Raw genomic sequence first — 27,728 nt, forward strand, 5'->3', positions numbered from 1 at the left:
AAAATTAAACAATGCCTTTTGGTAGTTCTCATAGTTATACTACTTGAAACTGTATGCTGGCATTTGGTCGGTTTTTTGGCGAAAAATTAACTTTGTATGCATTTTTAATGACAATACAGCCAAGTAGCATGAAATAAGGAGGGGAAGGAAGAGAATTGTGTACCATAAATAACACTACAGCAGTATAGTAAAACTAAATGAAGTAAAATAAAGAAGTAATAGAAAAATACATTTTATTTTTGATAAATTATCGTATGTAATAATGGCTTGGCCTTTAGACATACATGTGATTATTAAATTGGGTAAACATTCACTTATCAAATACAAAAGTGTATACAAAATACAAAAACGTCAAAAATATTTTATATCCTGAAGTTTCCTAGGATATATACGTGAGATTCTTGCTGACATCGGTAAAAAATACACATAACAATTAAATATCACAACAGATCTATTCATTAAAAGTATAATGAATGAACACACGCACACGCACACACACACACATATATACATTCATTTACACATTTGCAGTTCACATTTACCATTTCAGCTCACTTTCTGCCCCTTTTTCTTATCTTTTTATAATTTATGTGGAATGAAGATATGCATGGTAATTTTCACCACGAGCCTTTATTTTAATGCCTTTTCATTTCATGCCCTTGAAAGATTGTTGTGTACTCTCTCTCTCTCTCTCTCTGGGTGACACTAATTGACCTAGTCTATCATTGGTGGCGGATGGTCTTCTTCATCTTCCGTTGTGGTTCTTTCGTTGGAAGATTTACGGACCAAGTTTGTTTTCACACAAGCAACGGGAATGCTTTGGTGGGATTTTATTAAGCCGTTCTCTCCGTCGCCGGGACTTTTGCGATGTACTTCCATGTTGTACAGGACACGCTCGCATTGAAATCCTGGCGAGAATTCGTTGCTGTTCAGGCACATGGCGACGTTTATATGTACAGGTAACCTAGGAGTGCAGAAAAAAGGGAAAATTATTGGATTAACATGTTATAAGAAAACTGGAGCATTTTGGGTATCTCCATCAAGAATGGCGGAGCAACTGCCGTGCGAAATGTGTACAACATGCACCTAAATCCCACCCGGACAGAATTTCTTTCTGGATTATGACCGCTTGGAAATCGAATTAACCAACTCTCGCAAGAAAGTAACAGAAGAAAGGGCGCAGTGTTTAACGTTCATTATAATTTACACTGGTGAAGTATGAAATTGTATTTGACCATAAAATATTGTCAAAACCCTAAATTTGGGGGAGGTGAGAGCCGCCACAAATGGTTTTCCGAGAAAATGCAAGTCCGGAGCTTAAGTTTTAAAGCTTACTGTATTAAGTCGTTCTAGAATACATAATTGAATTTTTGATATTTTGTCGGCCATACTGGATTTAATGGCCATTTTGGAATTTTTAGACATTTTCCGAAATCGAAAATTGCTTAGAATGGTTGTTTGTAAAATATACATTTCTCATCAAATTGCTAGACAACAGGGCTATTCATTCACAGCATTTGGAATTGCGATTATCGCCTAATCGCGATTTCATTCGATGTAAAGTCTCTTCTGTGAACGCAATAGCGTTGCCAGATCGAATCCAAAATAATCAACCCCAAGAGTAAAATTATATCATTGTTAAAACTTTTTACCGGGGCATAAAATCGCAAGAAGCAGATGTTGTTATGATAAGCGAGTGCGCAGTTTCCTGTATGTCCAGTCGAATGTGAAAGAAAACGCACCACGCGAAACCAAGTATTTTATACACCAAAAAGAGTATCGTGAACATTGAAAACAAAAGCATGATTGTAGAGACTGAAAACTTGAGCACATTCAACAGGAAATACCGTGGCTTCCCTAGTGAGCGCCAGTACTATTACCACATCTAGCAAAAGTGAATAGCTATTTTGTTTTTATGCGTGAAAGCAAAAAAGCGAAACTTAGAAAAGCGCGTGATAATCGCGATTTTCTTAATTTCGATCACCTTGCTAAGTTTGAATGTGTCTAATTTATATGTAGGAGTGTATGCACGCGTCTATGTATGCGTCAGCTACGGTGTATCAAGAGTGTTTCGTGTTGTAGTGAAACGTTAATAGTACTGATAGTCTAAATTTGCATGCATGTGATTTACATATTTGTTTAATTGTTTAAGTTATTGAAAAGTATATAAGCATGGCATGTTGCATGTCAGTTATGGAAGTTCATTTAAAATGTAAATTAAGATCGAGTATAAAAGCAGCAACAAAGCCACAGAGGGGGAGAGATATATAGAAGACTTAGACATATAGATAGAGACATACAGATATAGATACGTATAGAGAGAGAGAGAGAGATGGAGAAAGAGAGCAAAGACCTGAGTTGTACAGTCAGTTAAATAAACCATGTAGAAGGGTAAACCACACCTGCCTGTCTCAGTTGTCTTACTGGTGAAAAATAAATCTAAGAACCTGACTAACCAACCGGCAGGTTATTACAGTGTGTATAGACTGGGTTCCCATACCTATATCGATCTAACAGGATCGATCCATCTCCTAGGGGTTTCTCGCAAAATTGCTTTCAGCTTAAGCGGTTTAGGTCTGGAACGCCTACCGAAGCTGCTATACGATAATTAACCGTAATAACCCCCTACCAGCTTCGGTACTCGTGACAGACATCTAAGCTGCTTCAGTTGATTGCAATTTAGCAAGAATCCTCTTGGAGATAGATCGATCCACAGTTTGTACGATAGGGGTCTGGGATTGGTCCCTATAGGCTAATGAGTATCATTCGGGACACGGTGCATGCGCGAGAGTTGAACATGTGATAATGTGTTATAACCATTATCATCATTACTTGTAGTTGTGAAATCGAGAAACTGCATGTCATGGTATGAAGCATGATAATCATATTGAACATTGTAATTGTGAGCGACACTTAAGGGAATAAAAAAGAACGAGAAATAAGAGAATGTTTGCAAGCACAGGAAGGCGGAAAGATCCACAGACCTTCAGACAACCACTGATTCCCAAAAGAATTTTTTTGAGAAAAAAAAATTAATAGCGTAACAAACAAATAAATAAGCGAATAATTAATTAATTAATTAATTAATTAATTAATTAATTAATAGTTAATACATTCCCTAGAGACCTTTACCTACCTATTCTCATCTATATTCACACAATAATACCACGGGCAGTCCGTGTGCACACCTTCCAGCTTTCTCTGGTCTTTCTCCGGACACCTTTCATGACCTATTTGGCGTACGTGTCTCGACTTGCTGGCAAGTTTAGCGTGCTCTTCTGAGGCTGGAGCGGCAATGATTTTCCCAGTGAGGATAGCCAGTACTACCACAACTATTTTAACTTCTTGTCTCTGGAAACAATAAACCATAAGTTATGATATCGACGCGATGGATAATTCATTTTCAACTCAATCCTTTTAATGCAAATATCCCTACGACACGCATATTATGAACCGAGCGGTTCAGCATATGTATCTAATCGGTCTAATTCAGCAAATATACCTAGTTACCGTGGCGCACTGTCTGCTAATAAATAATTATACAAACGTGGTTCAAGGACGCAGTTACTTGCGGAAGTGCATCGCAAAAATGTGCAAGTTAAAAAAAAACTTCTGCTGTAAACTTTGAATACTGACTTCAAGGCCTCCGCAGAAAGGGACTGTTCTCCAAAAAAAGAAACTTATGAATTCTTTCATGAAATATTGACATATGTTATCCATTCGCCGATCCGATTTCATCATACAAGCCGTGCTAAACTCATCAACAGCTTAATCTATGACAGGGAAAAAACATGTCGTTTCCACCATTTGAAAACAGCTTTAGTTAATGAAAGTGACGTTTTGGCTACTAATTTGAACGATATAGTGATTAAAATTCTCGGAAATGGTAGGAATAACGTATTAAATACAGGTCAATAGTGCCGCATCATATATGAATGAATAGGAGCGGCTACAGCTATCATTTATGCCGCGGCAAATAATTTGCTCAGTTTACAGCCCTGTATTCTGCGGGAGGGGGGTAGTTTTTTCTGAGAAAAAGTGAACCCCCCCCCCCCCATTATAGTTGACCCCACTTGATAAATGGCATAGGACCTAGAGATTCTTTTAAGACCCCCCCCCAAAATCCCCTTCTACGGACCTGATTAAATAATAGAAATGACTTTCATTGACGGTGTCATTAACTACAACCATTATTGTCTGATCGTTAATATGTTCAATTATGATAAAACTACTTGTTCGCAGCACAAAGTATATTGCACCGGAACGATGATTCATATCAAAATAATATCAAAACGAACGAACGCAAAAGCACATTCATTGTATGGGATGGTCGGAGACTCTCCTGACATGGAATTTCTACGTTTTCGCTGACATGAATCACACGGAGCTAGAAACACTGCAGTTAGAATGTGGTCAAAGAGAGCACTTAAATTTGAGTTTTAATTCTAACGGACCAGGTCATCGCATGATTCAAGTATACGTTTTTTTGGAAAGTTTCGTTGCAGGATAGCATGAGCGCATTCAGAGCGAGTTGTTCCGCGGACTACCAGATCCGCAGATGAAATATGACCAACCCACTTAAAATCAAAGCCGACCAATCCGCTGATGATCTCTCTCTGCCTGCGCATGCGCCGTCCCTGCAGTAGCTTAGTAATTAAACCTCGGAGCAGTGACTTTATCCGTTTAATGGCGCGTGTGGAGGCGGGGAGACCATTAGGGGATTAAGCGGCTTGCATTTTAGTGGGGTCGGCCATATTTCATCCCCGGATTTGTTAGTCCGCGGATCATATGTCCTGAACGCGAATTCATTTCCGAATGCTTGATTAGTAATGAAAGCTTTTTTTCCCACCGAACCGTCCAGCCGCCATTTGGACGGCCACCGGTAGCACCGGACCGTCTATACTTCCAAAGACGGTTGGGCGGGTTACGAAATTTTTGAAAATTGGCGTCTTGGATTGTCGGGAGGGCCGTGGACAGTCTTCGATATTCTCAATAAAGTACTTTGGTCGTCAGTGGGAGACCCGGAAGCATTTAGCCTTTTTAACCCCCCCCCCCCTCTCTCACGGAACTTGGAAAAGTTGGACTCCCTGAAATTTTGTAAGAAATTTAAGATGGTAATATAATCTTGGACGGCCGGTACTCCTAATCCCTGGAAAAGTCCTGTTAGTAATCAAAACACTTCTGGGAGGTTTTCTGCTTGTATTAAACTTAATGTCCAAAGCTCACTCATGATTGCTGTTAAATGTCGTGAACTTAACAGACGCGAAAAGAAATAAAAAACAAAACAGGAACACGGAGGGGTTAAAGTACATGTAGTAAGGTCATGGGTTTTCTCTCTCTCTCTCTCTCGCTCGCTCGCTCGCTCTCTCTCATCTAATGTAACAGCTTAGAGATTGTCATAATATTTTAGAAAATTAACTGCATTTAAAGAAATAATAAAAAAAGAAAGGAAGAATCACTTTTTACACAACACTGACTCTCTTCGTCACTTACCGGTATGCAGAAGCCCATGGTTACGATTCGTTTTTGGCTGATGTTAATATAAAGATATATCCGAACGTGTGTAGATAAATACTGTGGTATAATTATGTTATACTAATTACTGCTGTTAGTATAGACGTCAGTGGTATACCAGAATTACACCATGTATTTATATAGGATATTTTCAATCAGGATATTTGTCATTCGTTTGGTAAATTTAGTCTATAAATAGCGAAGGGACTGGCACAAAAGAAAAAGAAGAAGAAGAATATCTTTATAATTGCTCATTTATCAAATCTAAAGAAAATCAGGAAAGTTTTCAGGAAAAGGTCAAATTTCGTTCTTGACTTTTTCCTGCTCAAAATTCCATTTTTCTGTTATTTTGTTTTGAGGGAACTGGTCGTGACTAATTGTCACTTTTTATTTTTTGACATGAAGTAAAGGAAGACAAGCTTTAATCTTTATTTATCCTTTTGTCTGAACATGTGATACAATTCCATGGTTTAAACTATTCCCACTCATCGCCTGTAGTTATAGTAGCCCGGTGTAACGTTACAGAGAGCCCCCCATGACAGAGAATCGCTTCCCATTCATTTGTACAGGCAGTCACCCTCGCTCTATATTTTGACCCACTTAAGGTCAATAACCCTAACCATTACAGCTAAATGGAGGACAGACTTTCTGTTACAAAGACCCTCAATTTCGTTACACCGGCTGCGGTTTCCGAGGGGGGGGGGGGGGGGGGGGGGGCAACGTCCGTCACCCCTACTGAACCAGTACTTTGGGGGAGATAAATGACTGTGGAATGATATGCTCCTGGTATCATTTTATTAACATCAAATTTCACAAAAAGACCAACAATACAATTCCATGGTGCAGCGGTTTTATACTCATTAATCACATTATAAGTAGACCAGGCATTATAACTACTCAAGATCTACCTACTTTGATTACCCTGATTCAGGGGGTGACACTTCTATTGTCCATTGTGTGTGCCTTAAAAAATTTTATAATGTAAAATACGGCTGGGTGATAGTGCATGGTATTTTTTTAAATTCTACGAAATGATACAAATTTGTAAAGACAAACTGTTTTCAATTCTGGCTCACTCCTCTACAACCTAGAAATAAAAGAAAGAATAAATATAACCATGTGAACAGGACTGAATAAAATGAAAAAAAAAAAAAAGAATTTCAACCTCAGAAGAATAGAATAGTACGTACGCAAGTAAATGCCCATTTTTCCTTGATTATGATGAGAGATATGGAATAACTTTATAGAAAATATATCACAAAACTTACAAAAACGGGGAATTGTCTGCCGAAATGAAAGGAATCAACACAGTAACAAAAAGGCACAGAAAGTTCAGAAAGTTTGTATTCAATTTCAATTTCCATAAATACATTTATTAACGCCTAAATGATGGATCAAAAAGTTCTTTAAATGTCACTTCAGTTTTGTGAAAAAAAAGCATATAGCCCCAATTAAAAGACTATTGATTAAAACGTACAGATGTGTAATGCTATTAGTCATTATTAATCCTTTTTATTACAATACACCTACTAGAAAACGTCTCATAGAGACATCCTGTGTTAGCGGGTTGAGAGTAAACTTAAACCTGAATAACAAAGGCAGCATCAAATCCGCTCAGTTAAATTAACAGAAAACTTTAAAGAGTATAAAAATTATATTAAAAAAAATATAATTGTTATTCTTACGTGTATTTGATTTAATGTGAGAGTTAGACTGTTTTTTTTTAAGTATCACAATCTTTTTAACATTTTAGATTTCATAGAACTTGATAATTCTGATTTTTAAAGAGTGCTTATCTCTTTATATGTAAAGTCTACTGAACATTTTAAATGGAATTTTACATTTTAAATAAATATATCATTATATCATTGGTAATATTATTACTTTGGAAATATTTTCATAAGTATTTTTGGTCTGCTCGTTTGTATGTACATGTAGTCACATTTTTGTTTCATAATGGAGGCCGTAATTTTTGGAAATCCAGATTTATAATCAATCCAGGATGAAACCTATTGATTTTCATTAGGATCATGTTTACTGTCAATATGTAAAAAAAAACCCAAAGCTTTAAAATTAACATGGGTAAATTTTCATAGATTGGTAATTGATCCAGGAAGAACCCTACTTATTTTCAGTATGATCATATTTGTCTTTGCGTAATTAGATTTCAAAGTTTTGGAATAAACATTGGCAAAAAAGTTGACGATTAAAAAAAAATCTGTACTTTTTTATTTTGGCAGTAATTTCATCAAATTGCGTGACCTGATAGATAACAGATAGGGCCTACTAAGTGATGACTCCTCTCAACGTGTCATGTTTCACTAGATCGGGTACTGATTGAGACCGAGTGCACCACGATAGTTGTTGTAAATTTAATGGCTTACGCCTTCACCAATTGCAAGTGCTAAGTTAAGTAGAATCAAATAAGTAAAAAAAAACAAGCCAGTTGTTAAGTGCAAGATTAAGATTCAGTGAGTATAGAAATTGTTTTCATGTTAGGAAATGATGATAAATGTAAAAGTTACACATATTTTTTTTATTTGATTGGTTTTATTTCACAATCAAATTCCAAGTTTCTGTCGCGTGTATAACACAAGCAAACTTAGTTTTTGGCATGATCTAAATGTGCTGTAATTTGAATAATATTCTGTATTTCTAATGGAAAACTATGTGTTTAGAGATTGTCTAATAATGAAATATTCAATGGTGGATTGACAAATAAGACTAAAGACAATGTAACAAAAACAAGCATAAGAGCTGGATAGTAAATTATATCTGATAATACAATTTATTTTTGTAAAAGGTAAACATTCTTTGAGATACAAAGAGATTTACTGTAATATCGTATGGAAACATTGCTTGGTTTTGTCTCATTTCGCTTTTTACTCGCGCCGCAGCAAAGCATGACTATACTGTACACCGACTGCAGGTCGTAGATTTAATTTTTCTCTAACTTTTAGCAAACTGAGACCGTTGCTGTCGCAGCTCTATAGGTCCGGACTTGTTATGCCCCTGTTTCACACAGACCACGAATCCCACGAATCGCCAGAAAATGTGACACATTCAAATATGTAGACGACACCACAATTTTAAGCTACGGGAATACCAAACTGCAGGACAATCTCCCTGATGCAACAACAGAACTCGCCCTCTGGTCCCTTGCTAATCAACTAACAATAAATACTACCAAGACCAAAGAGATCATATTTGATTTCTCCAAAAAAAGGACACAAAACTACACCCTTACTAGTAGATAATCAAAGGATTGAGAGAGTGGGGTCTGCTGTCTTCTTAGGGGTTAGGATCAGTAGTGATTTGAGCTGGGAAGGTCACATCTGTGATATTTGTAAAAAAGCAAGTAAAAGGCTACACAATCTTAAGCTTCTGAAAAGAGTGGGTATTCCAACCAATGAACTTGTAAGCTTTTATACATCAATAATCAGACCTACATTAGAATATGCATGTCAGGTGTGGCACCCAGGTCTTACACAACAAGAAATTGATAAAATTGAATCCATCCAGATTAGAGCATGTAAGATTATATTCCCAGAGCTGTCCTATGATGGGGCACTTGAAACATGTAAACTTATCACTCTTGCTTGTAGAGGAGGTGAACTATCTAAAACATTATTACATAACATGTACTCTGAAGGACACAATATCCATTATTTGCTACCAGAGATAAATGAAAGTTCCTACACTTTGCGCCGGGTTTATAAGTACACTGTGCCAAAATTGAGGACTGTACGATCGTCAAAAACTTTTATCCCATGGGCTTTATCAAATTTTAAGAACTGAGATTTTTATGAATTTTTAATGCGTATCGAATCATTTTAACACTTACAAGTATATTTTAAGATTGTACATCTCACGACTATTTGTTTTTATTGTAAAATCCAACTTTTTAAGTTGCAAATAAATACATATTATTAAAAAAAAAGAATTGACAAATTTCAGGATTCGTGGTTGAATCGTAATCAGTTCGTGAAGTTCTTAACAGATTCGTATATATTCGTAGTCAGTTCTTGTAATTCTTGATCAATTACTAACTGATTACGATTCAACCACGAATCCTAAAATTTGTCAATTCCTGGCGATTCGTGGGATTCGTGGTCTGTGTGAAACAGGGGCATTAGAGATGGAGATGGGGATAAAATGAGAGATGATGGGGTCACGTGGCTCACTGTCCTTTGTTCAGCTTTTTTTGATCTTCGTTATAAAATCATTGATTGGATCATTGATTTATAATGAACATGTTGGAAAATGTTGGTAATGAACATGTTGAATAAACAAAGGCTTTGGCTTAAATGTTTAGATTATTTTTCTTTTCTTTTCCTTCTTTCTCTCTCACACACTTTTTAAATTTTTCTTTTTCTTTCTTTTTTTTTTTTTTTTTTGACAAAGTGGTTATTCAAGAATTCCCGCCTTTTGTTGAATGGGTTATGCATATAAAAAGAAAAAGGGGAATCCCCACAGTCATTGCTATATAAAAACCAACGACAGACATTTTGAATTTCAGCCTGTACCGGTATTGCGTGGCACCCATAAACAGCAAGTCGCCACTGCGAAAGAAAGTGAGTGCTCTATGTTTTTTGTCAACCTCCACCCTTCACTAAAATAACGAAACTTTAGCATAAATCTGATCGCCCTGCCGGCGCACCATAGATTTAACTTAGCAGTACAAAGGGCAGCTGTTCAGAAAGTGTTCGATCGGGTAGTGAATGTATTTGGGTAAATTTTTTGTTTTCTTTCTTTGCCTACGGTTCTTGATGCTGTTTGTCCTCACGAATTCCATCCTCTTCCTCTCCCTAATATATCTATACTCTGTAACATAAAAGTATTAGTTTAAACTGGCAGTTTGATAACGAAAACGACATGTTTGGAAGGGCTGTTCATGACCATTGCCCATTCCGCTTTGAAGCGGATCCGGTATATTGTTACATGTAAATGTCTCGACTTCATTACATGTGTGGAATGTCTAGATGCAGTGGATTCTTAAAATACATATATATATAAGCCTACGGTAGGCGTTTGACCCCTCCACCCCTCCTTCCTTGTCCTCTTGCACCACCGACACTAAAGAAACAGGTATTCGACAAAACACATAGAAAACAAAATAAACAGGGAATACAGAGAAAAAAGGAACAAATGTATTATTATTATTATTATTATGAGAACATTTCAGTTGAATCGTTTTTCCTTTTTATCGGCAGATACATCAGGCACGCCGCAATGTTCTGACCTATATTTTTAGAGAGATATAAGTAATCTATTAAACATAACGTTGTAATAATAATTATACTTTATCTTTGGTAGATAACTCAAAATTTATTTATTTATAACTATGACTATGTTTGAAAGGGCCAAAACATACAACATGTATAGTCGCAAAGGTTGGCTTTATCCAACGATGGCCATTTATTTGACTGATCTTGACTGTCATAGGGTGATGCAATGCTAATTACCGTAGTACTAATAGGCTACACATTTTTATTAATCATCTCCGGAATTAAAACTGCCGAGTAAGTCATATCGTGTGAACATTTGACAACCAGAGGTACGTATTATAACGGCGGGTGAATTTACTTTCTCTTTGTCTAACTATATATATGTAGGCGCTGTCTTCACTGACTTAGAGCGCATTCTCAATGAATTAAGCCAGGCTTTACAAAGCCGGTGACCTAAAAATGGCGGACATACATGAAAGAAAAACCGCCTAATCTTTTAATAGTCTCTCCGCCTCTCACACGCCTCCCCACACGTCGTCCCTGCGGGGTACAGTAATTAAATCTCGGCTCCGAACATTAATATTTCCGTGAATATCTCTGGTGATATTATCTCCGTAGATAGTCGATTCATTGCTGCTCTACGGGCCAAATCATTCCTTTTTCGTCTCTGTTTTCAAAGATAATAGAACAGAAGAGCTTTTTTCCTTCGATCGCCTTCAGCCGCCATGCTTTCTTCACCACGAGTTTAACTGATGAGCATGCGCACTTAATATTTCTCAGGTAGCTTCCGCATGGCGAACGGAGCCGAGATTTAATTACTGTACCCCGCAGGGACGACGTGTGGGGAGGCGGAGAGACTATTAAAAGATTAGGCGGATTTTCTTTCATGTACGTCCGCCATTTTTAGGTCACCGGCTTTGTAAAGCCTGGCTTAATTCGTTGAGAATGCGCTCTTAGGCTTCGTTCACATGCAATGTCTATTTTCTAAATTCTATTTTCTATTTGCGGTATGTCTTATGATCACGGTCTGTGGCCTGAATATCCCGCAGCGTAATTACTGGCAGCGCGAGCCAGTTACTGTAAGTTACTATAAGTAACTGGCTCGCGCTGCCAGTAATTACGCGGCGGGATATTTAGGGCACAGACCGTGATCATAAGATAGCGCGAATAGAAAATAGAATTTGGAAAATAGACATTGCATGTGAACGAAGCCTAAGTTCGAATTGATTATAAGCCCATGTTGGCTAATACACATGTACCCAAGGATCAGGAGCCTATGCGGTTTGTTATTTTTTGGAAGTTTCAATACAAAAATCTCCCTTTTAGTTTTCACCCTAGTGTAAGTAACCGCCCTAAAATAAAAAAACAAAAATGAATAGATAAATTAACACATAAATATTTCGTATCTGTATCAAATGTTTATATTTTCTAGTTATTGCACGAGGGCAGTATACGTTGTCATTAGCGATGACTTTGGATCTCGCTCGAAAAGAAGAGATTTTAGGGGAATCCCCTTTCTTCTATTACACGCGTTAAAAATAAATCAGGATCATGGAATAGTGAATGTTTTGTTGCAAGTCGAACTGATAGGAAGAATGAAGACGGTTTTAAATTGTAGATCTTTAAGTATTAAAGACGTTGCTCGTTTCTGACTGTCATTCACGCGCGTTTTGTCTCCCTTTGTTGATGGCAATTTTCGCGCAAATTGCTGAAATCGCACCTTAATTTTTTATGTTTTTTTCTCACTGACGTTGTCTGGACTTCTTATGAAATTGTGTATTTTTGTATATTATTTTGATCTTGGACATTTCTTTTCTAAAGGGGGGGGGGCAATGATCCTCTGGCGGTTATACTCTAACAAAAGAGTCTAAGAAAAATAAACATGAATACTGAGAGTGCAATTCTCTCTTTATTGCACCCAACTGCACACTAGGTTATTCCCTTCATCTCTTCTGATTCAGATAAAATAACGATAAACTGGAACTGGTCCAGATCATTATCCTTACATTTCCTTTAAAATTGAGATCGAATTTTCGCTTTCTTCCTGTAAAATATTGTAGGTGCCTTTGTCCATGGATCCATAGTGACCTTTAAGATTCAGTATGTGTACTACACATGCTGTGTAGGCCTACCAGTCTTCTATATCCCTTTTCAAAATAGGCTACAGCTCAACTATTCATGAAGGTCAGCGCCGCAGTTTTTTTCCTGTTTCCAAATCGCGGACCGTGGAAGTACAGTCCTTGCCCTGCGATAAACATAGTAAATAATATGTTATTCTTGGAAGCTGAACGGCATCTCTGACCATCCAAAAAACATTTTTTCTTTGTCAAAGTTAATATTTGCTTTCCATAACCACCACCATCACCACTACTAACAATAACAACAACAACTACAACAACAACAACAACAACAACAACAATAATAATAATAATAATAATAATAATAATAATAATATTTTATTGAACACAGTGGCAATATGACTATACCACAATAGTATAGCCTACAATGTTATGTTTGAAAGATCCTATCTACTAGGCCCTACATCTTGATAATTGTGAAAATAAAACATTCTTGTCTAGTTTTGACTTGATGACTGTGAAGTTTGACGCTAATCCATTGTGTAACATTTACAACCTGTGTAAAAACTTCGGCTCCGTTTCATTTTTTGTGTAGGCCTAATTATTTCCAGATTTCCAGGGCACAATTTGAATGAATGGGTTTTAAAACAGTGGTAAAACTTCATTTATATTTCTGTAGTCCAAGATAAAACTACTCTTCAATATTCATTTTCCTTTTTGCATTTTCAAATAAACTATTAGTAATAAAGACTAAATAAGGGACTGGTGTCAATAATTCGCTTGAAGATTGTCAAGAAAAGGGGTATTTATGGAGTAATATTCAGAGGCAATATTCCGCCATTTTTAAAGGGGAATCCCCGACCTAATTTTTATACACGAAACCGGATGGAGAGTGTACATTAGGTAAGGTTGGCATATATCTTATTGTAAGACAAGACTTACATGTATGATGCCGTTCAAACTTTAAGGACAGCTTCTGGTTGGTAATATGCCGTAGAATTGTTTGGTCCAAAATAGTAGAAACTTTCTACTATTTTGGACATAAAGAAGGGACTCCGTTGATGTGATAAAATTAGGCCTACTTTGGCAATATGGCGTCTTCTTCATATAGCTATCTAATCCATTGAAGTCATAACTCACGTCACCCAAACGCTGTGTGTTTTTACTTCAGATTGATGCATGCATTGATATATGTTTTGAATTATATTATTTTAGCTGGAAGGTGTAATGTAAAAATACAATAATAAATAGATATGGTACATGTTTAAAAAGTCCGAGTAACCTACAAGTAGGGCTTACTGTAGGCCTACGGGTAGGCCTAACTAATTAAAACTTGTAACGAGAGAGAGAGGTCAACTAATCAGAAATAAAATGTAACTTACCGTCATACACTGTATAAGGCCTATCAGTATGTACATGTATGCACAGTGTAGGCCTATATACTTAATTTGATACGTTATGGGTATTACATGGTTTATGTGCTAAAACTTTATTATTTGAAGCTTCCGGGATATCACATTGCAATTAAATTCGATCACATTCCACATAAATATTTTAGGCCGTTTTACTATAATATTACGGATCTATTACACAGCATACCGGTCCCTTGCAATAAAATCATGCTTATGGTTTATTCGAGGCCGTTGGGATAATACGCTAATTCTAGTGCAAACCGAATTGATCTATCTTAATCGCACGTTTCTACACATACATGTATAGGCAAACATCATAACATGAGTTTCGGAATTTGTAGCCTAACAGAACTTAGGCCTACTAGTTCATACAGAGCAGATGAATCGAATTCCATACAACTGAATCATCAAAATATGTGATATGTGACGCTGAACCTTGATCTTTATTGTAAATAAAATAGGCCTATGTCATAAATAGTTAACTACAATTAAGTTAATTAGTGATGACAAGATTGTTCTGAAAATGAAACCGTTTATTGTATTATTAATGACTGCATTTTAATAGTTTAAAATTATTAATGAATCATTTATTTATTTATTTATTTATTTACCTACCGTCTCAGATTTTGACAGCTCTCAAGTAATGGCGGCAGCAGGACAAGCAGAGTCCTCCACATTAGACCAAGAAGACGAAGAAGAACCCCCGGGAAATCCAGAGACGACCGTGGGGGGCAAACCTACTCCCCCACGGCGCCTTCCTCGGAAAATAGATCGATCCAAAGACTCGACATTAAATCTTGGGAGTTTGAGCACTGAGAGTTGGTCTTTGCCGAGTTCGGTATGTATCTTTGTAAATATTCATTTTATACTAGTGTGTTAATAATGAATTGCATGTATTAATGATTAATTAATATTAGTAATATTTATCTTTTGGTTATATATGATAGACTTGTAAGATTTTGTGATATCTATAACGTCCGTGTGTCGGAAAGGAAATTGAAAAATATCGTGAGAAAATTAAGATATTACATTGTTGACTAGAAATATGCTTCTGGAGCAAAGACCTTCGCTAAGGCGACTCAATTAGACTAATTAGAAGACTAATTAATTTATTAATTAAAATCAATCATAATCTGACCGAATCTTAGTTAGCCCATTTCTGACCAACCCTGAATTTATTATCAAAATCCGACAAAGGCACAAACGTAATTAACTTGCTGGAGAACGTCATATAGATACTCTTTATTGTATTATATTACATAGTTTATCATATTAAATATTTAGGTGCTAAATTAAATACTGAACTAAGTTTTTCTCTGTTTTATGGTGGCTCTTTGAATAGGAAAAATAAAAGAGAAAATTACTCTCAAATTTCACTTGAGAGAATATTATAGCTAAGGTATAAGTGAGAGAGTTAAATGCCCTTGAGATATCCATATTCAGATGTCATTTAATTAGTTTTCACATTTAACTTATTATGGCTTTGTTGTTTTGTTTGGGTCCGACTGCGTTTGTGTAGCCTTCATCTAAATTTTTATAGTCTTTAAATATTGAAACGATGGTATACAATAGACGATGAATGTTTATGCAACATTGAGATTGTAATGTTTAAATTAAATGGTGAGGGTGAATAAATGTCCCCATTCAACTTAAATATCCAGCAGCTGTCTTAATATAAACGGCTCATTTAAATACAGCTGGCGGAAAGTTTCCCTCTTTGATGGTTATAGGTTATTCCGGGTTGCAAGACAAAGAAGTATTCGTTATCATCGTTATTAACCGCTTATCAACACTTGTTAGATTGCATTTGTTATTTTACAATTAATCACTGTCACTCAGGATATTTGAGACCAATACACCCGGAAAACATCTTAACTAGCTGTCTGACGCAATCCATGGACCTACGCATCGCTTTGAATTACATCCCAGCACTAAACTCGGCCGAATAAAACAAATTTTGAATATTTGTGGTAAAACGTTGACCAATAAATCGAATTTACTTTATTTAGGTTGAATTGATTATTTTTGTCCCAGTTGCGCATTCTTTGATGAAATAGTGGTAACATGTTAAACTTAATTAACATTAATAAACTCCATATCTTTTAAATTCACCATTTGCATGTTTCCTTTAAATATCTTTATTTATTGATTATACAATAGACTCTGCATAATTGGGAAAATTAAAAAGTTTCAATTAACAACAAAGAAAAAATCTGATCCACAAGATTTGTTTCAGGAAATCGGTAATTCGAGTTATACTGTGAAACTTATACTATATAAATTTTTAATCTCCTAATTTTTTTCCTATTATTTTATCGAAGGAAATAGTTTTATTGGTCATGATGAATATCTTTCATAAAGGAAAATACCAACAGTTTTCAAGAATTGCGAAAGGAGAATGCGACCTTGAAAGCTCAATTAAACGACCTCAACAAGGCCCGCTGTGCTTCGGAAGAAAAATGCCAATCTTTGAGCGCTGAGTATGCGGACGTAAAACAAAAGTTGATAGAGACAGCCCAGTTTTGTCAGAATTTGGTGACTCGGCTAGAGGCTAAGGAATCCGGCGGACGTGGTCTCTGTGAAAAAGGCGTAAGTTCCTCTTTGTTATCTGACAACCGAATTCCACACATTAATTACTCTCTTTTCTTCCTTCAAGCTGTAAGATTGATAAATAAAATCAATTGATAAATTATCAATCCACCCTTTCCTTGTTTGCATAGTGAGCTCATTTTGAATACTTGTGGTAAACTTGACGTGAAAAAAACCCCCAAAAAATGTATTATTCATCACTCTGAACACATCAGTCCAATTAAGTACCTATTCCTTAATTACTAAGACACGCTGTATACATCGCCATTAACCAAATTACGATTTATATATTCGTTTTAAGTCAATGTCAAAGTAATGAGGACGGAAATTGGTGACTTTTATTTCTTGCGGTAAAAATTGAAATGTAGAATTCGAAAACGGACATATAGTTCGTTATTTTGTCAGCATCTTTGGATAGGTGTTCAGTGGAAACCTGCAGAATTTTTTAAGAAATGCATTTGTTTGTTGTCGACTAGCAATTTTAGTAATGAGCCATTCTCTACAACTTCATCTCTCAAAAAATAATTCCAACGGAAAAATATTTTTAATCTGGGAGCCGAGATGAATAAATATTTCATGCTTTTACATAATCAAAAACTTAGACCACAGATGATTTAAATAAAAAGCTAATTTAAAGCAATTTTGATGAAGACTAGTTTAAAACAGTCATCAAATTGGTGTTTTGGGTTTATTGACAGGAACAGAACAGAGAGGCTGCGCGCCTTCGCCAGGTGATAACTCAACTAAGAGGCCAACTTGAAGAGGTAAGTGATGACTCGTGGCAGCGAAATAATATATTGATGCATAAAGGATGATTCTGTCATCCACAGGCCTACCCAACTACCAGACTCGGCACCGAATGATCCTGAATTCACCGGTAGATCGGACCACACTACCCGTTTTCAAGGTGTGTATCAGTACGCATTTCACAGTATCAGATGCGACACCGCTGTTGCCTAGTACGCGATGTGATAGTGACGATTCTCAGCATTGCATCACCACTCAAAATTTGTTCGGGGTATGATACTGTGAAATGCGTACTGACACACACCTTGAAAACGGGTAGTGTGGTCTGATATACCGGTGAACTCAGGATCATTCGGTGCCGAGTCTGGTAGTTGGGTAGGCCTGATTCAGTGAACGCTTCATTTTACTTCTGACTGACATAGGCTGTTGATGAATGTGCCATTTGTTCATGCCCAAGTGACAGGGCAAATGTCTTATAACAAAATCTTAAATTTGCTGCATGCAGCTCTAATCACATCATTTCGAGTCGGTCTCTTTCCTTTCTTTTCGTTTATTCATTAGTTATAATAATAATAATAATAATAATTATTATTATTATTATTATTATTATTATTATTATTATTATGCTGAGTGAAATATCTTCCACATTCCACAAAAAAAAAATAAATGAATAATTATTTGCAAAAAATCCTTGTAATATGCGGCTGTATTTACATTGCTGTTATTGTTGTGCTTGTAAAAGTTGGCATCACAACCTGCTAAAGTGCTGCATACTTTGCGTTTTGAAGACTAAATGCTCAAAATTGAAAGTTTTGGCCAAATAATTCAGGTAACATCAGCCAACATGAAGTGGCAGACGTACAATGAAGGACGGGAAACGTACATCAAAGGTTTGCTGAAAACTGTAGAACAACTGAAAGAAGAACTTAAGAAAGCCAGTCTTGACCACGTGACAGTAGGACAGCAGCAAGAAATTGACAAAATGTTGCTGGCGTCAAAAGCGAAGATAACAGCTCTAGAGGAAGATTTAGAGAAGGTGAGAGTTGCACATGCATATCTGAAAGGGAATTTTTTTCAAGATTGTCCTCAAAATTTCTGTTTAATATTTATTTCTGGGCAAGCACAGCAGTAAAAGGATCTTGTCATGTAAATTAATGATAAACGGCTATATCCACAGTTTGCGTGTGTCTGCGTGCGTGCGTGCATGTGCAACTTTATCTGGTGTCGAAATTAAAATTTTGTCCTTAAAATCCCGCTGGACCGACAAAGGTACAAACTGTGTGTGCACACATGTAGGCCTACTGTATGCGTACTTGTGCAAGGTGCGTGCATGCTTGTGTGTGTGCAAAGTTGTGAAAATGATAGTTGTGCATTCATCTTATGCAGCATCGAAACCAGTTCAAGTAGCATCTGATGTATTATGCTTTGTCTGTACTCCGTTGTTTCCAGCTGGAGGACGAAAACCGCCAGCTCAGAATCCAAACTCACCAAAACGACGAAATAAGACGTCAGTTGGAAGAGCGCGTGCGTCAACTCGAGGCAGAGATCGCGAAAGGAGGACGAGGAAGAGGGGGATACGAGGATGAGTATGTCCAGCTCCTCCAAGAACAGGTTCGAACGGTGACCGAGGACTTCGAGGCAGAACGGAGAGACAGGGAGATAGCCCAGTCGAAGATATCTGATCTTGAGAGAGAGCTGCAGTGTCTCCGAATACAGGTACATACATGTAGTCCCATAAATGCATTAAAACGCCCTTTACACTGGACGGCTTCCATTCTGCGTCCTTTGTGCGACCATGAAACTGGCATCGCTGTGGTCGAAACAAGAGGGGACAAGCATTAACTTGGTTGCAAAATGAATGCTCAGTGATCGGCCAGTTGTCTGCACGTAAAGTATTTTTTTAACTCTCAACCAGAGCCGTACTGAGGGACGCAGAAAGAATGCCGTCCAGTATAAAGGGGGGGGGGGGGGATTAACACGATGAAATACAAGGAATAATATTTAGTTTGCCTGAGGGGAAGCTTTCGTTCTAGTTTGACAACTTGAGTTCGTCTAGGGCGAGTTTCACAAAGTTATTTAGCCCGAAAATCGGTCTAAACTTTAAGACCAAAGCGTTAGTCTACTTTCACCCAAGATAAAGCAGAAGTAGTCCAATATCATAAAATACTCCCAGGCCTGTCAACACTCCAGATCTCGTCGGGAGTCTCCTGATTCAGACTAAAAATCTCCCGATCTATCAGACTATTTTCTCTTTGCTTTTGTTAGAACGTACGGTGACTTTATTAGCCGTCACATAATTGCTTTCTTTGTTTTGTCGCTGGAGGCTAAGACACAATATATTGGTATATTCCGGTGTTACTATATTTAAGTAATATAACTAAAGATACTAATGTTGATAACTCTCTTTCAGATGGCGCAAAACAGAAAAGGTTACTATGACTCACCATATAGGACATATTATCGACCGAACGTGAGTGCAATTTTCATTTTCTCCATCTCTCTCTCTCTCTCTCTCTCTCTCTCTCTCTCTCTCGCTGATTTTGCTATCTTATGGAGCGCACAATTAAAAATGCTAGCTGTTGTGTCACTTAACTATTTATTCTTTTTTTTTTTTTTGTTTTCGTTTATTTATTTATTTACATTTTGGATTAAGAAGGGGGGTCTCTGTCCCCCTTATTACATTGGCGTTGTGAAATGAGATTATAAGCGGGCTGTTCTTTTTTCCCTACACAGCTTACCTGCGGAGCCGAATACAGGCATTTTGGAGGCAGAACTGTCGTCGACGGACTGGGCGACCTCGAGGCCGACGGAGACACCGAGGAAGGGCATGACGACACAGATGCACACGTGACCGGTTCCGACGTGCCAAACGGGTTGTTCGAAGACGGAGCTGATATCCATACTACAGAGCTACTGTGTCCGCGTTGTCTGCGCCAGTACGGCTTAAACCAAGAAGCAGAATTTCAGGAGCACATCGGTATTTGCTGCGACTAATTTGTCGCCCTGATCTTCGAATATTTGAAATTTAATACAGCTTTAAATGTCTACTTTTCCGATTTTGGACGCGCTTTGCTTGAGTAGATCTCAAGATAATGCTTCAAAGCATTAAATAATCTATGTAACTTGACGTAGCAAAGGAGCAATTGTCTTCACGAATCAGATTTGGGTGACCATGGCTCAAAAATAAATTTCCTTTCCTTTTTTTTCCAGCAATAAACCCTTGCCCCAAATTTCCGAAAAAAAAAGTTTTTTTTTAGCTCAAAAAGGCCTGTTGATATGGCACCAGGAAAATCTTAATTTTTGGCCTATTTGGTCCCGCAGAAAATATTCTTTTCCAAATTTGGTCGTTTTTTATCAAAAACCAAAACCAACGTTTTGCATAGGAGATTTTGACCCTCGTCCAATTCTTCAAAATAATGATGTTTACATGAACTTTATGGTCGAGTGTATTGACAGCTGATAGCACTTGTTGTGCAAGAACGCATTAAATTTATTGCACTTTCCACGTTTGAAAACCACAGATCCTTTATTTTGAGTGCTTTTAAAGTTTAATTTCCATAAGACCAGTACATCAAACTTTCCATTACTATACCTATTCATTTTAACACAAATGTTGACAAAATTATTTCACCTAATGCGATATGTAAACGAATAGATTATGTTACAATTCATTTTGTATAATGCTTGCACGACAAGTATTAGATTAAGTTAATAATATTTTGAACGCAGAATCTATATGAAATTTTGGCGACTACCACTACTTTACAGATTGACTGACGTATGACTCCCTATCACGACACTGACCACGACCTTCTTCAGACAGTTATTTGAATACTAAGTATTTCTACAATTTATGACTTTGGACGAAAAATAAAACTTTGTTGTCTTTCTCGTCCAAAATATGACCAACATCCCATTAAGTATACTTTTGCTGATATTTTCCCGAAAAAATACGCCACATTTCTCAGTAAAGATCCAACATAATTTTCCACATCAGGCCTATACAGTGATAGAACTTGTAAACAGGAATAGATTTTCCATTTTATACCATAAATATGATCAAGAATGCATTGCCAATGGTTTGTTCGTTCAAATGTGTCTTGCAAATGATTGTTTCAACCTCGCTTTGAAGTCAAGGTGGTGTAGAGAGCCAAACGATTACGTGACAGAAAGAGTAGTAGTCGTCGTCTGCGCTGGCTACATGCATTGTGGAAATCTGCAGCATTAGAAATAAAAAATGTATACCTAATTTCCATCTTGAAGAAAGGTGAATTCCAATTTCGCATACTGAATTTAGACGCTGTGTCGTTGTGGCTTTATGTATGATAAAATATGTTTGGTAACAGAATGGAAAAAAATTACCATAGTTTCTTCCTTGAAGTAAATTAAGAATAATTCACATTCAGTGTTTTAGCACATTCAACGAGAACATAAGAAAACTCTCTCTGATATATGGATTTTACAACACTGTATTTGTTGAAGATTATTCTACATGTACAATGTGTGAAATGTGGATACGCGTTCAGTAGCAGTATAAGTATGGAGCATTTTAAAATTTTAATCTATAGTATGAAGCATTTTTAAATTTATAACCTTGTGTTAACATTGCTACTTATATAGTTATAAATTAACAATATTTAATAGATTAGGACAGATGAATTTACATAAGTTTGTGAACGTGTTCAACATGAAATTATAACTTAGAAGACAAGACAGAAGTCACAAGGGAAAAAAACTATGCTTTTATTATTCAGATTTAAGACATTTTCAGATATCACGTCTTAATTTATCTGCACGTTCACGATACTGGATAACGACAATGGGTTATCATCTTTGAAGTCTGTCAAAATATTCTTAAGTGTTGGATTACAATGGGGGTGCTTTCATGTGAAAGGGGATGGATTTGTCTTATTATAACAACCAATTTTTTGTTTCCAAACATTGCTGCGTATTTTAAACCCATTAATTCTTAGCCGAAAGTGACACTCAAACAGCGTTTAAATGTGGGACACAGACTTTCCAGTCTGTTTTCCAGGGATGCATGTACATTATGGAAAAGACAGCGCTCAGAATACTATTGTCATGGTTTTTGTCATCTCAGGGATCATTTACGGCAGACACATTAGAGAAATACAAATTTTTTCTTCGTCGCAAATTAGATGGGTGAAGAAGACGGGTTATTGTGCGTTACCATTGTTTCAATTTCAACATCAGTACAAAGAATGATCTACCATACACGTGAACTGAACATATCGTTCAATTTCGGGGTTAAAATACCTGACATACACTCTGCCTTCCATAAAACAACAAGGTGTAAGGTATCCTGTCATCTGAGCGTATAATCACAGGCGTTATGACCCAATCCTGTTGTTACCCAGTATCGTGGATGTGCAGATATCTATATTATCCAATTATTTTATTTATGTATGGATGCAACAAGCAGGAAGTTTGAATTAAACTTAACATATAAGAAGGGAAAAAATACTCAACCATTCGATATTGCGATCGGTACTACCGAATTTCAACATTGACGTGGCTGGTAACGACTGACATTAAATCTCTCCTACTGACATACCCGTCTGACCAGTCAAATGACCAGCCCATTTGGGGGAGTGACTCTCGCCTTCCTGTTGAAAATCGGTTGTACGGATCGCAACGTTGGATCGTTGCGTTATTACTGCACATAAGACAAGCATTAGCTTTATTTTTATTTTGCATGTATACGATATCATTCTACTGCATAAACCAGGTCAGATTTACTCTCTTCAATTGTGCAGAGTGATAGTAAGATAAATATGACGTTCAGATATCGATATGGATGTATGTATTGTTTGTAAGTGTGGGAAAATGCAAACAGAGCTACATGTTATACGCAAATGCGAGCTCACATCAGTGACGCGTTCAGCCTACCCTGAGCTGTTATTTAGGGGATCTATTTTCAAAGAACAATTTGCACTTAGTCGTTCCATATGTATACAAGGTCTTGAAAATATCAGAAACGTAGCTTTTAAAAACGGTGTACCGAACTATAAGTTTTTGTCATGGTAGTGTATTGCGCTACATATTATACTTGTAATGCCTATATTGATCATTTATCCCTGTATGTAATGTTCTGCACGCTAGATATTTATTATGTAATCATACGCATACAGTGATGATAACTACTACTACTACTACTATTACTACTACTACTACTACTACTACTACTACTACTACTACTACTACTATTGAAACAGTTAAGAGATAAGGACTATAAAAGCAAAATCTTATCTGCGGTGAGGGGGCAAGATAACTAAATATTGAAATTTTTAGGCGGTCATGACATTATTGTTCATGTGAAAACAATGCAACTATATCTGGATGACTGCGATAAGACCAAATCAGTAGGTACATGTACACTCCAAGAGAGATCTCTGAAGTTTGTTAATGTATTAAATACTTTAATGTAGTTTTTTGACAAACTACAAATATCCCTATCGTGGGGTACCAAACCACCTGATTAACATGAATGAGAATTTAAACGAAGTGAAAATTGGCTTTATCCAGTGATCGACGGTGAAAACATTGTATCAATTTACGGACATGTAATTGCACATCCTGTTGTTATATCTTATTAATATTATATCATCTATTTCTGCACAAGTGCATTTTAGTAATGACTACATGTATATACAATATACACTGATGCTCATAAGTTAAGCAACACCCCGATTTTTTCAAAAGTTTCTTCTGTCATGAACATTATTTCATTTGTTGGTGGGGTTATGCATATTTCTTTCATATTTTATAAATGACATATTAAATTTGAATATTTCGGGTAAAGAAATACACAATATAGCTTATTGTAATAATCAAAATAACTTTATTAACCAAACGGTACTAAAATATGCCAAATCATGTGTCAAAAAAGTATGCTCACACAGCAAAAAGTACGTGATGATTAAAACAGCTTATTATGAAAAAATAAAGTTCGATCATCTAAGAATTAGTTTTAATAAAAGAAGACTGTAGATAATAGATGATTAATCGTCTATTATGCAATAAATATCGGGTGTGCCTTCCCTGGTTTTGAACAACAGCTTCACATTGTCTCCTGCAACTTGCCACCAAATTCTGCCAATCTTGCTTTGAGAGCCGGTTCCATTCTTCATTTACTGCATGCTGGACCTCTTTAATGTTTCTAACTGGAGGTTGTCTCTCATTTACTGCCCTGTCAATCATATCCTAAGCATGTTCTATTACATTTAGAATTGGTAAATATGCAGGCCAATCCAAATGTGGGATACCGCGCTGTTGCAGCGCGTCTTGCACGGACCATGCTTTCTGGATGGGCGCATTGTCCTGCACCAAAATGATTTTTCTTTCTGGATTTGCTTGAGTGTGTGATTGTATGCACCCCAATGGTCTTTCGTCTCTGTATTGTTGACCAGGGCACCTCCCTTGAATGACGTACGGTGGCAATTTTTCATTGTTTGGTTGATATGAACTGGCCCTGGTGGCATAATCGAACCAGATATCTTCATCTCTTGCGTCGGTTAATATTATTCTACCAGAAAGAGGCTTGTCCAATACATGATGAGTTGGGCGCCATTTTGCTACCAGCTTGGACACTTGACTTGGTGCTACTTTTTTGTTGCCTTGCAATCTGTCTCTTTGGCACCGCAGCACGATGGCTTCCCATTATTTGCCATCTGATTACCTCGTTGAGTCCTCTTCTAACCATTGCTTGGTCCAAAATAACAAATTGTGCCCATGAAATAAGGCCAAACTGGAAGCTCCTCATGGCATGACCAAACTGTGTTTTTCGCAAGTGGGACCCCCATTGCATATTCTATCGTGTCCAACAGTAAATAGTACTCTAATGTCACGGTCCAGTAAGTCAAAGTAAAAACAAGAGAAATATCTAGCTATTGTACAAATTTTGCCTCAATAAAATTTTTGGTTGCTGAGAAATTCGAGAAATAAGAAAGTGTTGCTTAACTTATGAGCATCAGTGTATTTGGCTTAAAGGAATTTATGTTGTCTGAATATACGAGGTACAATGTTGCACGGTTTTAAAGCAGTATGACATTTGATAAGTGGAAATTTAAAGTATGGTAATAAATTTACGAAGATCAGACGTTATCATTTGTTGATCTTTCTCTCTCTCTCTCTCAAATGGAATGAGAAATTCCATTCAATTAAAAAGAAAGAAACGGTAAGCGTAAAAGACCAATCATTTTTATTTGACAGCATTTTAAGCTAAAATCTTCTACCAACTTTCGGTTTTATATGGAAGCGTATAAGTGCCACAACACACAACAAAATCACTCAACACACAACACAATTTCAACACGACACATTTAACTTTTCGACACAACACCAAAGAAAATCGCAACACAACACATTAACTTCTCGACACAACGGAAATAGATGGCGCTTTCGGCGCGGACGTCTTGGAAAAGCCGCGAAAACCCACAGAACGATTATGTGATTGTTTCCTTATTTTCTCAAGGCATTTATAATAATGTGTCACTTTTGGGTCCAGGAAAAGCGCACTTTTGAAAACATTGTATTACAGAGAAGTTTTTTAAAATATCAGATAATCTGTTGTGAATGTTGCATATTCAATGCTGTGTGTGTGTGTGTGTATTGAGGGGGGTGGGGGGGGGGGGGTATTGATGTTGAGAGTATTGAAGCCGGGGGATATATCGTTACTTGTTCCTGTGCTCACATAAATTGAAATTCTAATATTGTAAATGCAACATAAACATTTGATAATCAATGCAATGTATCTTATCTAAATTATTTAGTACAGTAAATGTATTCTAACACTTGCAATTTTGCTCTTTATGCTTGTAAGCATGTAATCTCAAGGGCTGTTCTATATAATTAATATATTAATAATAGCATAAAAACATCACATACTGTTAAAAATAACATGTTGTCTATCTGGCTGTTACAATATTGGAATTTCAATTCATGTGAGCACAGGAACAAGTTTTGTTTTATTCAGTTTAATTTGGAAATGTCAAATAGTGTATGCAGTGTCAAATAGAGCGCTGAAGTTTCGGTTTTTCAAAAAGTCGTTTTTCGAAAAACGATTCTGGCAGCCAGAAACTAGTGTCGTTTTTCAAAAAAGATTCTGAGAAGCCAAAATCGTTCTTGCAAAGAGAAACAGGGGCGGAGGAAGTGAGAGGCAACCTGTGAATATTATTTTCTACCGCGACCAGTTAACCCTCACCGTGGAAGCCTCTCCTCACCGTGCGCTGAGACCGAGACGGTAGTCGGTTATCTCCTTCGACGTACAGGTAGCAATCACCGCTGAACTATTGTTTAGGTGGGGTTAGGGGGGGGGGGTGAGGGGGGAAAGCCCCACCACTCCCCGGGATCTCACTAGGTAGTTTGAACCTAGTGAAGTATAATTTTTTATTTTATTGAATTTTTCAAAAACGATTCTGATGCCCAGAGACCAGTGTCGTTTTTCGAAAAACGATTCTGGCAGCCAGAAACTAGTGTCGTTTTTCAAAAACGATTCTGAGATGCCAAAATCGTATTTGCGGAGAGAAACAGGGGTGGACGCAGGGAGAAGCAAGCAGCAGCAAGTATACCGCGACTAGGTAATTACCCTCATCGCGATTCTTACGGTATCTCTTCGACGTGCGCTGAGACCGACACGGTCGCCGATTATTGCCTACGGGGTACGAGCAACCCTCATCGCAGAATCTTGCTAGGGTGTTTACGGTGTTACGGTCTTTCCTTGCCGCGCTGGGAGGCCAAGTTGACCGTCTGTACCAGTCACAGTCAGCCTGCACAGCGGAAGCCGGGAAGTGGGGGTGGGGGAATAAGGGTGAGGTTGAAGAGGGGGAAGGCCCCCCCGGGGACTCCCTTTGTAGTTTGAAATATAATTTTTAATTTTATTGCATTTTTGAAAAGGGTTCTGATGCCGAGAAACCAGTGTCGTTTTTCGAAAAACGATCTAGTGTCGTTTTTCAAAAACGATTCTGGCAACCAGAAACGAGTGTCGTTTTTCGAAAAACGATTCCGGCAACTAGAAAGTAGTGTCGCTTTTCAAAAACGATTCTGAGAGAAGCCAGAATTGTTTTTGCAAAGAAAAACAGGTAAGGGGTGGACAGAGGGAAAGGCAACCGGCATGCTACCGCAACCAGGTAACTCTCATC

At 37.1% G+C, this 27,728-nt stretch overlaps 2 protein-coding genes across 3 annotated transcripts; one reads left to right on the forward strand and one right to left on the reverse strand.

Moving 5' to 3' along the window:
- Nucleotides 1-218: 218 nt before the first annotated feature.
- Nucleotides 219-5,635, reverse strand: LOC106174787 (uncharacterized). 2 transcript variants are annotated; one of them, XM_013556475.2, is made up of 3 exons: nt 5,494-5,635; nt 3,137-3,351; nt 219-964 (listed from the first exon to the last, which is right to left on the reverse strand). In XM_013556475.2, exons 1-3 carry the CDS (start codon nt 5,509-5,511, stop codon nt 715-717), a joined length of 483 nt encoding a protein of 160 aa, XP_013411929.2. In that variant the 5' UTR covers nt 5,512-5,635; the 3' UTR covers nt 219-714. The 2 variants fall into 2 exon arrangements, with proteins under 2 accessions (XP_013411929.2, XP_013411928.2); XM_013556474.2 differs by lacking the exon at nt 5,494-5,635 and adding an exon at nt 3,637-4,399.
- Nucleotides 5,636-13,691: 8,056 nt separating this feature from the next.
- On the forward strand, nt 13,692-21,288 carry LOC106172688 (uncharacterized). Its single transcript, XM_087015428.1, has 8 exons — nt 13,692-13,723; nt 14,856-15,070; nt 16,594-16,821; nt 17,520-17,585; nt 18,398-18,604; nt 19,018-19,284; nt 19,979-20,038; nt 20,302-21,288. The coding sequence occupies exons 2-8, from the start codon at nt 14,876-14,878 to the stop codon at nt 20,560-20,562; spliced, it is 1,284 nt and encodes a 427-aa protein (XP_086871554.1). The 5' UTR covers nt 13,692-13,723; nt 14,856-14,875; the 3' UTR covers nt 20,563-21,288.
- The last annotated feature ends 6,440 nt before the right edge of the window (nt 21,289-27,728 follow it).

The sequence above is a fragment of the Lingula anatina genome, chromosome 6 (assembly GCF_051362555.1).
Source record: "Lingula anatina isolate TDL-2025a chromosome 6, LinAna3.0, whole genome shotgun sequence".
NCBI lineage: Eukaryota > Metazoa > Brachiopoda > Lingulata > Lingulida > Lingulidae > Lingula > Lingula anatina.

Coding starts and splice junctions, on each gene's coding strand:
- LOC106172688 (XM_087015428.1), top strand. CDS start 14,876: ATGGCGGCAGCAGGACAAGCAGAGTCCTCCACATTAGACCAAGAAGAC. Junction 15,071..16,593: donor GTTGGTCTTTGCCGAGTTCG/GTATGTATCTTT, acceptor TCTTTCATAAAG/GAAAATACCAACAGTTTTCA. Junction 17,586..18,397: donor TAAGAGGCCAACTTGAAGAG/GTAAGTGATGAC, acceptor CAAATAATTCAG/GTAACATCAGCCAACATGAA.
- LOC106174787 (XM_013556474.2), bottom strand. CDS start 3,741: ATGATGAAATCGGATCGGCGAATGGATAACATATGTCAATATTTCATG. Junction 3,352..3,636: donor CTTTCTGCGGAGGCCTTGAA/GTCAGTATTCAA, acceptor TATTGTTTCCAG/AGACAAGAAGTTAAAATAGT. Junction 965..3,136: donor GTGAATATAGATGAGAATAG/GTAGGTAAAGGT, acceptor CTGCACTCCTAG/GTTACCTGTACATATAAACG.